This window comes from Ursus arctos, unplaced genomic scaffold (assembly GCF_023065955.2).
Source record: "Ursus arctos isolate Adak ecotype North America unplaced genomic scaffold, UrsArc2.0 scaffold_2, whole genome shotgun sequence".
Lineage (NCBI taxonomy): Eukaryota > Metazoa > Chordata > Mammalia > Carnivora > Ursidae > Ursus > Ursus arctos.
Genome location: NW_026622874.1, coordinates 100,343,631 through 100,356,004, shown reverse-complemented (window position 1 = coordinate 100,356,004; position 12,374 = coordinate 100,343,631). Strand labels below are relative to the sequence as shown.

The 12,374-nt window shown below is 62.1% G+C and overlaps 1 protein-coding gene across 2 annotated transcripts; it reads left to right on the top strand.

Annotated features, from left to right (window-relative positions):
* Nucleotides 1-352: 352 nt before the first annotated feature.
* Nucleotides 353-9,996, top strand: FSCN1 (fascin actin-bundling protein 1). Of its 2 annotated transcripts, XM_026516331.4 has the most exons (5): nucleotides 354-1,319; nucleotides 7,446-7,602; nucleotides 7,698-7,819; nucleotides 8,008-8,175; nucleotides 8,621-9,996. In XM_026516331.4, exons 1-5 carry the CDS (start codon nucleotides 488-490, stop codon nucleotides 8,821-8,823), a joined length of 1,482 nt encoding a protein of 493 aa, XP_026372116.1. In that variant the 5' UTR covers nucleotides 354-487; the 3' UTR covers nucleotides 8,824-9,996. The 2 variants fall into 2 exon arrangements, with proteins under 2 accessions (XP_057171329.1, XP_026372116.1); XM_057315346.1 differs by having other exon boundaries at nucleotides 353-1,319; nucleotides 8,008-9,996.
* The last annotated feature ends 2,378 nt before the right edge of the window (nucleotides 9,997-12,374 follow it).

The following is a 12,374-nucleotide window of genomic DNA, read 5'->3' as shown; positions in this document are numbered from 1 at the left end:
TGTGTTCTGTGGTCTTTGCGGTCTCTGTCACAACCTCAAACCCTTCCTCCCCGCTAGGCTTAGGATGGGGGGCCTCCGAAGGGTCCCGAGCTCTGGGAGGATCCTCAGGCAGCGGCGCTGCGGGGTGGGGGGCCTTGGCACTAGGGGGGAGCGGGCGACGGCGCGAGGTGGGGGCGCTGCAGAGGCCGGCGGTGCAGAACCGGGGACACGCTGAGAGCGGAACCGCCACCCGCGCCCCTCCGGTCCCCGCGCCGCGCGCTCCCTGCGCCCCCTCCCCCGTCGAGCCCCGGGGCGGGGCGGGGGCGGGGCCTCGCGGCGCTGACGTCACCCCGCCTAGAAAGGGGCTCGCGCGCCGCGGGCCTGCTTTGTGGAGCGCTGCGGAGGGTGCGCGCCGGGCCGTGGTCGCGAACAAAGGAGCAGGGCGCCGCCGCGGGGACCCGCCACCGACCTCCCGGGCCGCGCCGGGGCCCTCCCGCTCGCCGCCACCATGACCGCCAACGGCACTGCCGAGGCCGTGCAGATCCAGTTCGGCCTCATCAACTGCGGCAACAAGTACCTGACGGCCGAGGCGTTCGGGTTCAAGGTGAACGCGTCGGCCAGCAGCCTGAAGAAGAAGCAGATCTGGACGCTGGAGCAGCCGCCCGACGAGGCGGGCAGCGCGGCCGTGTGCCTTCGCAGCCACCTGGGCCGCTACCTGGCGGCGGACAAGGACGGCAACGTGACCTGCGAGCGCGAGGTGCCCGGCCCCGACTGCCGCTTTCTCATCGTGGCGCACGACGACGGCCGCTGGTCGCTGCAGTCCGAGGTGCACCGGCGCTACTTCGGCGGCACCGAGGACCGCCTGTCTTGCTTCGCACAGACCGTGTCGCCGGCTGAGAAGTGGAGCGTGCACATCGCCATGCACCCGCAGGTCAACATCTACAGCCTGACCCGCAAGCGCTATGCGCACCTGAGCGCGCGGCCGGCGGACGAGATCGCCGTGGACCGCGACGTGCCCTGGGGCGTCGACTCGCTCATCACGCTGGCCTTCCAGGACCAGCGCTACAGCGTGCAGACCGCCGACCACCGCTTCCTGCGCCACGACGGGCGCCTGGTGGCGCGCCCCGAGCCCGCCACCGGCTACACGCTCGAGTTCCGCTCCGGCAAGGTGGCCTTCCGCGACTGCGAGGGCCGCTACCTGGCGCCGTCGGGGCCCAGCGGCACGCTCAAGGCGGGCAAGGCCACCAAGGTGGGCAAGGACGAGCTCTTCGCCCTGGAGCAGAGCTGCGCCCAGGTCGTGCTGCAGGCGGCCAACGAGAGGAACGTGTCCACGCGCCAGGGTGAGTGGGGACGCCGCCCCCCCTCCTCTCCCGGTCCGTGCACAAAGCGCACCCCACCCCCGTACCTCCAGCCTCCCGCCCTTTCTCGCCCGCGGCGCTGCTACAATCCCTAGCGACGCCCGGTGCGCCCCCGCTAGGCGCGCCCGCCACCCAGCCTCGTCGCGGGACGTGCTCTTGGGCCGGGAGGAGGGGGCGAGGGGTGGGGCCTTGCCCGTCCTTGGGCACCGCTGCACACCCCCACCCCGCGTTGGGGTTGCGGCTCCCTGGACCCCCGCGTAGGCGCCGCCCTGTGTGCTACCCTCCGAACCCCCTGCCTGGGACTCTTCACGCGCGCCAATCCCGCGGATCGCCCGGCCCAGTCCCGAGTAGGGGGGAAACGCCCCTCCCCCCTTTCCTCGTGCCCCTCCCTAGTCAGCGGGCCTGTAGCTCACGGGCGTTGGGGAGGGTCGCTACGCGCGCGGGGCGCACCCCCACCCCCCATGGCCCTCCCAGCGCAGGCGGGATGGGGGAGCCTTTGATCTCCGCAGGGTGCGCTTCCACCTTCCAGCCCTCCGGGCCTTTCTGCACCTCCACTTGAGCCCCGAAGGGTCGGGCCTCTGCTGGGGGGTGCGTCCCATGTGTCTGCCCTTCCCCCCCAACCCCTCCTCCCGTGTCTGCCCCGCGCTCGAGGCCGCGGCCTTTGTGAGCAGGGGGGCGGGCTCCTCCAGAGGGCCCTCCCTCGCCCCCTTTGTCCTGCTCGGTCTCTGCAGATGGGAAAACCAGATGCGGAGGGGCGGGAGAGGGGATCGGTTTTCTGCGGGTCTCCCCTGTTGAGGACCCCCCGCGCCGTCCCCGGCCTAGTGCCCCAGTCCGGAGCTTTTCCTGGAGGCGGGCTCCCTCCTCGCGCCTGGGTCCCGGGACGGCGTGGCGCGGATGGCGCCCTGCCAGGCACCCCGCCCTGCGCCCGCCGCACGTCTCCGGTCTGGTGCGCTCTGCTCTGCGGGCGTCGGGAGGGCGGACTTAGCGTGAGCCAGGAGACCCTAGCCCCGCTCCCTCGGGAAGCCCCCACCCTCGGGTGAACCCAACCCCGAGTATGCCTCCTGGAACAATTGAGTGCAACTCGATTCGTCGTTTCCCGGGCCTCCCGCTGGCCTGGCCATTTCCTACCGGCCCGCGCGCCAGAAGTGAGCCCCCCCCTTTCCCTTCTTAGATTCTCCCCCTGGGCGGTTTCTCTTCCTTCTGGCGCGTTCGTGCCTCCTTTGGCAAGGAAGAGAGTTGATTCTTTGCAGCCGGAGGCCCCGCTGGAGGGACCTGTGGGGGTCTTGCTCTGTTGAGTGGGAAGTTGGGCCCTAGCGTCTGGAGATGGCTGGATGGGAGCCCAGTCAGTGTCGCCCTCCTGGTAGAGTGGACTTCCCTGCCTATATCCTGATGGCCACCCTCCTGACTCTGGCGGGGACTGTGGAGAGGGGCTTGCAGTGGGTGGAGGCCTGGTGGGGTAATGGCTGTTCTGTGCCTGAGTCTGCTGATTGATTTGGGCAGTACTATTTCAGTTATACAGATGAGCCTGTTTGGCCCAGAGAGGTGAAGCCATTTGCCCAAGGTCACACAGCAAGTAAGCAACATGCAGAACTGGCTCTGTTTGACTACAGAATAGGCACTTTTCTGACCCCGCCCCATGCCTCCCAGCCTCCAGGGCACAGGATGTCTCTCCCCCCTCACACAGTGTAAGTGGGGCAGGACTCACCCCTTCAGCAAACATTGAGCCCCTTCCAGGTGAGAGATGTTCATTGGTGAACGTATGAGCATTTGTGCCTGGACCCTTCCCTGTTGTAACTGATGTTCCTCTTGGGACAGGATCAGTATCCCAGAGGTGTCAAGCAAAGGCCTGGGGTCCAGAAAGCACATCAGGATCTCAGATTAGACTGCGGGGTGGGGGAGACCTTCTGAAGAGGAGAGTGGATCTGACCTGAAAGGTGAACACAAGGTAGCATGTATCGGGATGTGGAAGTGTTGCAGGCAAAAGGCACAGCTTGTGCAAAGGCTCTGAGGCAAGCAGGAGCAGAAAGCCCAGTATGGCTGAGAAGGAGCTTGTGAGGTTGGTAGGTGGGACTGGAACCGCCAGTGGGGCCACCATGGGCACCCACCCATGCAGGCATGCCGAGTGCCTGCCGGGCTGCATCCGGTGTCTTCCTTGGGGGAGATGAGGAAGAGCGGGTGGCCCTGGCCCCAGCCCTCGGGGTCAGGAAGAGCAGAGCGAGTCTGGGCAGATGCCCTCTCCTCTTTATTAGTGCTTGCTGGGAGTGTCACAGTGTGATTCAGGCTGATGGGGCAGGGGGAGCCCGAAATTGGGCCAGGAGAAGTGTTGGCTACTAGTTTAAAGGTACAAGGAGGGTTCTTTGGAGGAGGGGTCTTTGGGGGCTGAGATTGGGGCTCTTTGGGCCTCGGATCTTGGGGTCCTCATCTTGTTCTCGTGTTAGCTGACAGCAAGGCTTCCTGCTGGGATGGGAGGAGACCAGAGGACCTGGAGCTGCTCCGGGGCTGGGGGCGTGTCTCAGAGGCCATTTTGCACAGGCCTGCGTGGCAAAGGAGGCCGTGTCTGTGCTTCTGACACATGTTGGGAAAAGCCAGCCAGGAAAGAGGAGGATCCTGCGCTTAGCTGGCAGGGGGGATGTGAATCATGCCCACAGGCTTGCACAGGCCTGGCCTGGTGGGGGTGGGGTGCTCCCTGCTGATGCTGCAACCTGCTCTCTGGCCTCAGTTTCCCCATCTGTAAAGGGCCGGCCCCGGGCTGCCCTGGACTAATTCTTTGAGCCAGGCTTCGTTTGTCGGAAGGGGGCCATCTCAGCCACCAGGCAGTGGGGTCCCGGTGCCTGAGGACTGATGGGACAGGCATTTGGAAGCCAGGTGACCACGTCACTGGTGAGGGCCTGGCTTGGGCAGGGATGAAGGGTGGCAGGGTGGCTGGGTGAGCAGCACTTCCCAGTGGGTGTGTGTGTGTGTGTGTCTCCCGGTGTTCCTTTGAAGTCTCACCTGCCCTGGACTCTAGCCACGCCAGGTTCACATTTCCCACTTGGTCTCTCAGCCTGCTTGCGTCTGGCCAGCTGTGCCCTGGGGCTCCATGCTCAGAAGTGCCTTGTCCCAGCCACTTAGAGGCACTCAGAGGCCAGGCTGGCTGGCCCGCAGAGAAAGGGCTGGTCAGGCTGGGCTTTTCAGGATGTGTAAGAGCTCTCCTGAAGAGGCAGGGCGTTTGAGGTAATTCAGGCCCTCATTCTGTGCAAGGATGGAGAAGGGGTCTGAGGTGGTCAGGTAGTGGAGAGAGGGGTAGGGGAAGGGAGGCCACAGAAGCTTCCAGGCCCCTTCCCCTAAACTGAATGGGGTGGTGGGGAGTGCCTCTTTTGGACAGCCAGGAGACTTTGGGAACTGCTAAGTCGGAGGGGGATGGAGTGCCCTCTCAGAGCCACCATAGGGAATGGCTCAGAGGCTGGTGACAGGAAAAGCCATGAGGCAGAGGAACGGGCAGAGTGGGGGAAGGGGGGAGGCAGGAGATGAGCTTCTTCCAGCCCCGCATCTGCCTCCCTGGGGCTCCTGTGGGCCTGTGACTCAGTGCTGCTGCTGCTGTTGATGAAAAGAAAAATCCCAAAGAAAACCCTGTTCCCATAGTAACCCAGCTCTAATTAGAGACTCCAAGGCCAAGTGGGGCCTCTCCTGTCTGGGCAGGGGCTTGGAGCCAGGAGGGGCCCCGCTGGATGTTGGGGAGACACCCCCTATACTCCTTCCTGTTGGGGTCGGAAGACCTGGTGTCAGCTTGACACCAGGGCCCTGAATCCTTCCAACCTCCTGGCAGAATGGAGAGACCCTTTGATAGGGATACGGGCTGAGTGAGGGGAAGGCACTTGCCGAGGGTGCCTGGCCCCCACTTTGGGTGGCTCCCTAGCTGGCCCAGGCCTTTCCATCAGACCATGTCCAGGACTGGACACGAGCAGCCGATGGGGGCTGAGCAGCCGAGCAGATGGCCGCGGCTGTGTGGCCCGGGGCGGGGCCTCCGTCTCTTTTCTGTGGGAGGAGGAGGTCAGTATGGATTCCGAGGGGCACAGGGCTGCCCCTGGCTAAGTCTCCCTGGGAAGGAGCCTCCTGATTTCCGCTTTACCTCCGGCTAGAGATTGGACTTCTAATCCAGGTCCCTTCCCTGCCCCTTTTGCCCCTCTTTCTGAGGTCCCCTTGGTCCTATCTGCTGCTGGAGTGTGGCCGTAGGGGTCTTTCCTCTTGTCTCTTCCCTCCTTCCGGTCAGCCAGTGCACCGCACATTGGGTAGGTGATGCCACGGGGCTGGGGCAGGCTGGCTCAAGGGTGGGTTTCTGCAGCAGTGGGGGTGAGGCACATCCGCCAGCTTTGGGGGACTCCGGCCCCATGTTGCGCTCCCCAGACCCTTAGGATGGTCCCGTACTTGGTGGTTCAGCTACCTAGAGGGCCCGGTCCCTGTGGACCCTCATCGTCACCCCGTGCTTCACTGGGGCTATGATGGTGGGTCTGGCTCACTACCTGCCTCCCAGCAGATCCCTGACAGGGCTAAGGGGGCCCAGTGGGCCTGGAGGCTTGAGACCGAGGAGTTCCGAGAGGAGCTCTTCAGGGCCCTGGGTCGTCCAGTTCATAGAGAGAGCATGGCAGGAGGCCAGAGTCTGCCCACTTCCCCTCCGGAGGCTCACCAGCACTCATCAGTTTTTCTCTGGGTGACCTTGGGCAAGGACATACCACCTCTGCCTCAGTCTCCCTCTTCGTGAAGTGGAGGTGAAGGTCCCCACTCCTGGTGCTGATGGGGGTTAAGGCAGGCTCACACCCTTCGGGCGCTCTGCTTGGTGCTGGAGAACTATGGGTGGGTCCCGGGAGGGAAACCGGGGCTCCCCCATCCACCAGCCTCCATCTGCTCATCTGAAGGGCCACCTGCCACCCCCCACTGTGGTCCCATCTTCCTAAAGGTGTCCAGACCCAAACGGTGACACACTTTCGAGTCCTGGGTCTGGGCAGCCAGCAGAGTGGGCAGATGTCCCTGCTGTTGCGGTTCTTAGAACCCTGGTGCTTGGGCAATGTGACTTTGTTCTGTTGGAACCAGGTATCCTACTTCCAGTTTGTAGCTGGAAGAGGCCACGCAGATGGGGCGCCAGAGATCAGCCCTGGGCACAGTGCGTGGGAGCACGGAAGCCCCCTGTGGTCACATGGGATGATTTAAGGACAGGGAAACGTGTGTGAGCATGTTGCCTAGATCACGTGGGAATCAAGATCTGTGGCCTGCATGCACTTGGACGTAGAGAAAATGGGTGTGTCTGAACCGGTAAAACGGCAAGGAGGGTGTCACCTGCTGTTTGCAGTGTGTTCTGCAGTGTGATGGGCATGGGGGTCTGTGTGACCTACCCCCCCCCACCCCAGAGAGAGACAGCACAGGTGGGGAGAGGGAGAGAGAATCTCAAGCAGGCTCCAAGCTCAGCGCAGAGACTCAGGGCTGGATCTCACGACCCTGAGATCATGATCCGAGCCGAAATCAAGAGTCAGGCACTTCACCGACTGAGCCACCCAGGCGCCCCTGTGTGACTCCATTTTTATCCATTTATGAGTTTTGTAAATTTTCTGAAACGAACGTGTGCTATTACATTTACTCTTAACTTCTACACACGTACAGGAGCAGAGCAGGAAGGATATAATCTTACCAGTTTCTCCCAGAGGCGATATTCTGCCATCTAGCTCCATCTGTCCCTATAGTCATTGTTTTTGATGGTATTTCAAGCAAATCCCTGACATCAGGGCATTCCATCTCGACATATTTGTCTGTATCTGAAAAATGAGGCCATTTTCTTACATAACTACAATATGATTAACAATAATCAATCCTTAATAGTTAATCCTGGGCCACATTAAGATTCTCCCGATTGTCTTCGTGCAGATGGTTGGTTTGGAAGGTATTCTGGCCTCTGAAAAAATGATGTGAGGGAGGAGGAAGCCGGCCTTGGTCCTTGCCTGGCCCTGCCTGGGGTCCCGGGTCCTGCCCCCTGACGTGGAGCCTGAGGCGTCTCGGCAGCCCTGCCGAGGTGGTATGTGAGGGCAGGGCCGTGGTTCGGGGTGCGGGGGTCCCCGTGCCAGTCAGAAGCTCTCCCCGCAGGTATGGACCTGTCAGCCAATCAGGACGAGGAGACCGACCAGGAGACCTTCCAGCTGGAGATCGACCGCGACACCAAAAAGTGCGCCTTCCGCACCCACACGGGCAAGTACTGGACGCTGACGGCCACTGGGGGTGTGCAGTCCACTGCCTCCACCAAGTGAGTGCCCTGCCATGCCCAGGCTGGCCCTTCCTGTGGGTCGGGGCCCGGGGACCCTGGGGCAGCCCCGCCTGACCCTGTCCCACCACCCCCAGGAACGCCAGCTGCTATTTTGACATCGAGTGGCGTGATCGGCGGATCACACTGCGAGCGTCCAATGGCAAGTTCGTGACAGCCAAGAAGAACGGGCAGCTGGCTGCCTCGGTGGAGACAGCAGGTAGCCACCTGTGGGCGCACCCCACTCCCAAGTTCTCTGGAGGGTCTGCCTACCTCGTAACCACCCCCACCGCCGTCCCAGCGCTGACGTGCTGGGTGACCCCAGACTCCCTGCCCTCCCTAAGCTGCCCCCTGATCATCCCAGTCCCACCCTGTGAGACTCACCGCCCCTCCCCTTTCCTGGGACAGGGGACTCGGAGCTCTTCCTCATGAAGCTTATCAACCGCCCCATCATCGTGTTCCGCGGGGAGCATGGTTTCATCGGCTGCCGCAAGGTCACGGGCACACTGGATGCCAACCGCTCCAGCTATGACGTCTTCCAGCTGGAGTTCAGTGACGGTGCCTATAATATCAAAGGTTGGTTTGAGGGGGTGGCCCCAGGGGGGTGCAGGGGCCAGTGTGGCGGCACAGGGATTGAAGCCCTTGTTCTACTTCGGGGCTCAGCCTGGCTGTCCTGTGACTTGGTTATCCTGTTACCACCAGGCCCCTTCCCCTCTTCTCTGTGTAGGACGGAGGACTCCCTGCCCCCGGCCCCCAAGCTAGAGAAGGGGGAGGAGAGCAGAGAGGGAGACAGGATTCTGGAAAGGGTGGGCAGGGAAGGTGTCCCGCACCTGAGTTATGGGACTTAAAGTCCGGGTGGGGGGAAGAGGCGTGGACCCCTGTCCAGCAGGGGTGGGAGGCTTGGGTGGGCATCACACAGAACCCACCCCAACTCCAGAAGCCGTGATTGCGAGGTGGGGAGCTGGACCAGGGTGGGGCCTGATAGGTCTCGCCACCACCACCCCCCCGCCCCCGCCCACAGACTCTACAGGCAAGTACTGGACAGTGGGCAGCGACTCGTCGGTCACCAGCAGCAGCGACACCCCCGTGGACTTCTTCTTCGAATTCTGTGACTACAACAAGGTGGCCATCAAGGTGGGCGGGCGCTACCTGAAAGGGGACCACGCGGGGGTCCTGAAGGCCTGCGCCGAGACCATCGAGCCAGCCACTCTCTGGGAGTACTAGCCTGCCGCCCAGCGCCCCGTCCCCGCCCTGCCCAGACCCTTCTGCTAATAACTCTCTTCTCCAGGAGGGCTCCGGCATGGTGGCAAGCCCCTTGCCTTTCAAACTGGAAACCCAGAGAAAACGGTGCCCCCACCTTTTGCCCTGTGCCTGGTCCTTGGAGGGATCTCAGACCCCTCTGTCCTCTCTTCTCTGCCGTGGGCGAGGCTGGCACCCCTTTCTTCTGACCTCAGACGACTCTGAGCCTTATTTCCCCAAAGTGGCCGAGGAGAGTGGGGGTGCTGGGAGGCCTTCCCAAGCCCCTGGGCCTGGTGGGGTAACTGGAATCTCCTGCCCCTTCCCGAGAGCCTCTGCCCCCCACTTCCCAGGAACTGGGTGCCTGCCCCCAGCCTATCGGCACCCCCCTGGCACACCATCCTGCGTCAGGGGAAGGCTGCAGGAGGGGGAGGGGGGACACCAGCGTGTATCGGCTGCTTGCCCCTCTGCACCAAGAGGGCCTGCCCACTGCACACCCCGCCCTGGGCTGGGGCCCTGCTGTCTCTCTTCTTTTCACCCTGGCCTGACTGGAAGCAGAAAATGACCAAATCAGTATTTTTTTTTTTTTAATTTTCTTTTTTTAATGAAGCATTATTGCTGGAGGCACCCAGGCAAGCCTGGTGGTAACCAGAGTGAGCTTCAAGGGGTCTTGTGGGGGAATCTTGAAACAGCATCTCTGGGCGTCGGTGCCCTCCTTGTCTGCTAGCTGTGTGTGGGGGGGGCACGGTGCTTCCCTGAGTCCAGAACCTGCCCTTACCTCCTTGGGAGCTCTCGCTGGCCCTCTCCCTCCTGCCTGCCCAGGCCTGTGTCCCCTTCTGGTTGGTGCTGAGCCCCTCACCGCCTCAGCCAGAGCCCCCGGTGTGATCGGTGCTCCCTGTCCGACTGGACTCCTCGGGTCTCGGGGTGGGATGAAGCTGGGCGTCACCTTCCACCGGGAGCCCCATGGGGAGCCCCCAGGCCCCTGGCTCCCAGCCCTGCCCCTGCCAACCCCCTTCCCCCCCGCCCCCCAGTTCATCTCTGCCATGCATCTCACTCTGGGTGTCTTGGTCTTTTATTTTTTGTAAGTGTCATTTGTATAACTAAACGCCCATGATAGTAGCTTCAGACTGGAAAAGCAAAATAAAATAATGCGAGTGTGCAGCCCTGAGCTGGCCTGTGTGTGTCTTGGGGATGAAGGTAGGTGGGGTTGGGGTGGGCCCAGGATCCCGTGGGTGCTCTGAGCAGCCTGGACATCTCTAGGAGTGGAGGAGGGCCCTGCAAGGGGTGGACTCTGACCCTAGAGACCTGTCTGGGGCCACCAGTGTCCCAAGCACATAGTGGGAGCTCCTGGGTAAGGAGGTGGCTGAATCTGGTTCCATAACTTCCCACCTCCGGTATTTGGAGGCCTGGAACAGGAATGCACTTGGGCTGAGCCCATGCACTGCACGCCTGTGTGCACAGGAGGTAGAGATCGAGGTGACAGGAACCCACAGATCCAGCTTCCTCCTCCTGCCCCCACAGATGCACCTTGACCAGAACTTGGAAGTATGGGGCCCTCTTCATACACTGCAAGAGGCCCCAAACACACCCCCGAACACGAGGCTCAGGTTCCCCAGGGGCTGGGGATTGTGTGGTCCAAGAGGCCCTCTTGAGGACCAGCACAGAGATGGGTGCAGATCCTGAAAGGAGTCCACCATCAGATGGGCTAAGCTTGGGGGCCAGGATGGGTGCCTACATCAAAGCAGGACCCCCAGGCTCAGCCCTGGGAGTTGGGGGGCACTTCTCCATCTGGCAGATATGAACCTGACGAAATTGCCAGCCCTGAGCCCACCCCGTGTTCTCGGCCCCTGGCAGACCTCCATGTGGCCAGCCCTGCAGGGACTGCAGGATCTCACTGAAGCCGGAACTTCCCAAGAGGGAAGAGACCGAGGTTCGGAGCAGCAAGGCACAGTCCCGCGGGTGGAGCGGGGCGGCCCATGAGTGTCCGATAAGCACACGGTGACAGGATGGATAGGAACGTGTGGGGTTCTGGGGTGGGGCCCCGGGCATGGGGGATGCTGGAGCGGCCTTGCTCCCACCTTGCTGCCTGAGGGGTCAGCGGAAGCGCTGACTGGCTGCTGGTGACGAAACCGGGATGCCTGTGCTGTGATTGGTGGTCCCTGGAGGCGGGAGTCTCGAGATTGACAAGGGCAGATGGCGCCACAAAGGGCTGTTGGGGCCCCAGCGGGGTCCTGGCGACCAATCCCCCACCCGTTAAAGCCAGGCTGGAAGCCAGAAAAGTCTCAGCTACGTGGAAGGAACAGATGAATCCGGCGGAGCCAAGTTCTTCCAGACCATGGGGGAGCGGGGAGGCCCACTGAAAGGGACTGGGGGGGGGGCAGTTGGAGATCCTGCAGGGTGAGGTGGTTCCCTCAGGAATGAACTGCCCTGGAATGACCCCAGGGTCCTCTAGCCGAATCTGAGCCTAGTCCGAGCCAGGCAAGCTAGGCACAGATTCTGAATTCACCATTCGTTTGGCAAAAATGGGCACCAGCCAGTGGCTGCGTGTTCTGGGGGCTGTGGGTGACAGGCGCACGGTGTGCTTGGGGAGATGCTCACACCTAGGGAAAGAGGACAGTACAGGGCCGGGAGGGACAGTCTGGGCAGAGGGGACAGCATAAGCAAAGGCCCTGCAGGGGGAAGCCCGGCAGGAGACCCGGTGGAGCCTCCTCCATCCTAGCTGGAGACTGGGTTTGAGCGAAGGAGGCTGGTTGGTTCCACACCCACCTGGAGGCAACGGGCGTCTTCAGAGACGGGAGACTCTCTTGGGGGCACATGAGGAACGTCTTGGGGACCGTCAGCCTTGCTCCCCGTTTCCGGGGCTTTCCAGACCTTTGGGTCTGTCTGTCAGAACTGGCTCTGGGGCCCGGACGTGGATTCCAGAGTGCAAGATGCCATTCTCACTCCTGCCAGAAGCAGCTTCCTCAGTTTCCCCATTCACAAGGGATTGGCTCATCACATGTTGCCCTGCATACGCACGGGTTTATGCACATGTGTGGGCGTGTGCAGGTGTGACCACAGAGTCCTGTGCACATAGACATATGTGCGTGCACAGACACAGACATGCTCATGGACACACAGACACGAGCACAGACAGACACACGCACCAGCTTCCGGGAATAATGAACTGAGTATCCCCAGAGGGCCCGGCCTCTGCGTCTCAGGGGTGCCCACTCCCCTCCACTGGCCCAGACCCCGACTGGCAGGTCTTCCTCGCCTCCCGCTGGGTCAGGACTCAGCAGGAACCCTGCAGTTGAGAAAGTGGGTGGGTCCTCTCCAAGCCCGCCATGGAGGAGGAGCAAGAGTCCAGCCTTCCATTGCTCAGATGGGGAAACTGAGACCTAGCAGATGCCCAGTGAGCCTGGGCAGGGGCAGTGGTGCTCTGAGTTACACATCACAGTTAATTGTGAGCCCCAAAGATCATGATTGAAGAAAAAATGAAATTTATAAGGAAGAAAAAAGAGAAGAGAGACAAGTGTTCTTCCCATGTGTCTGCCCTG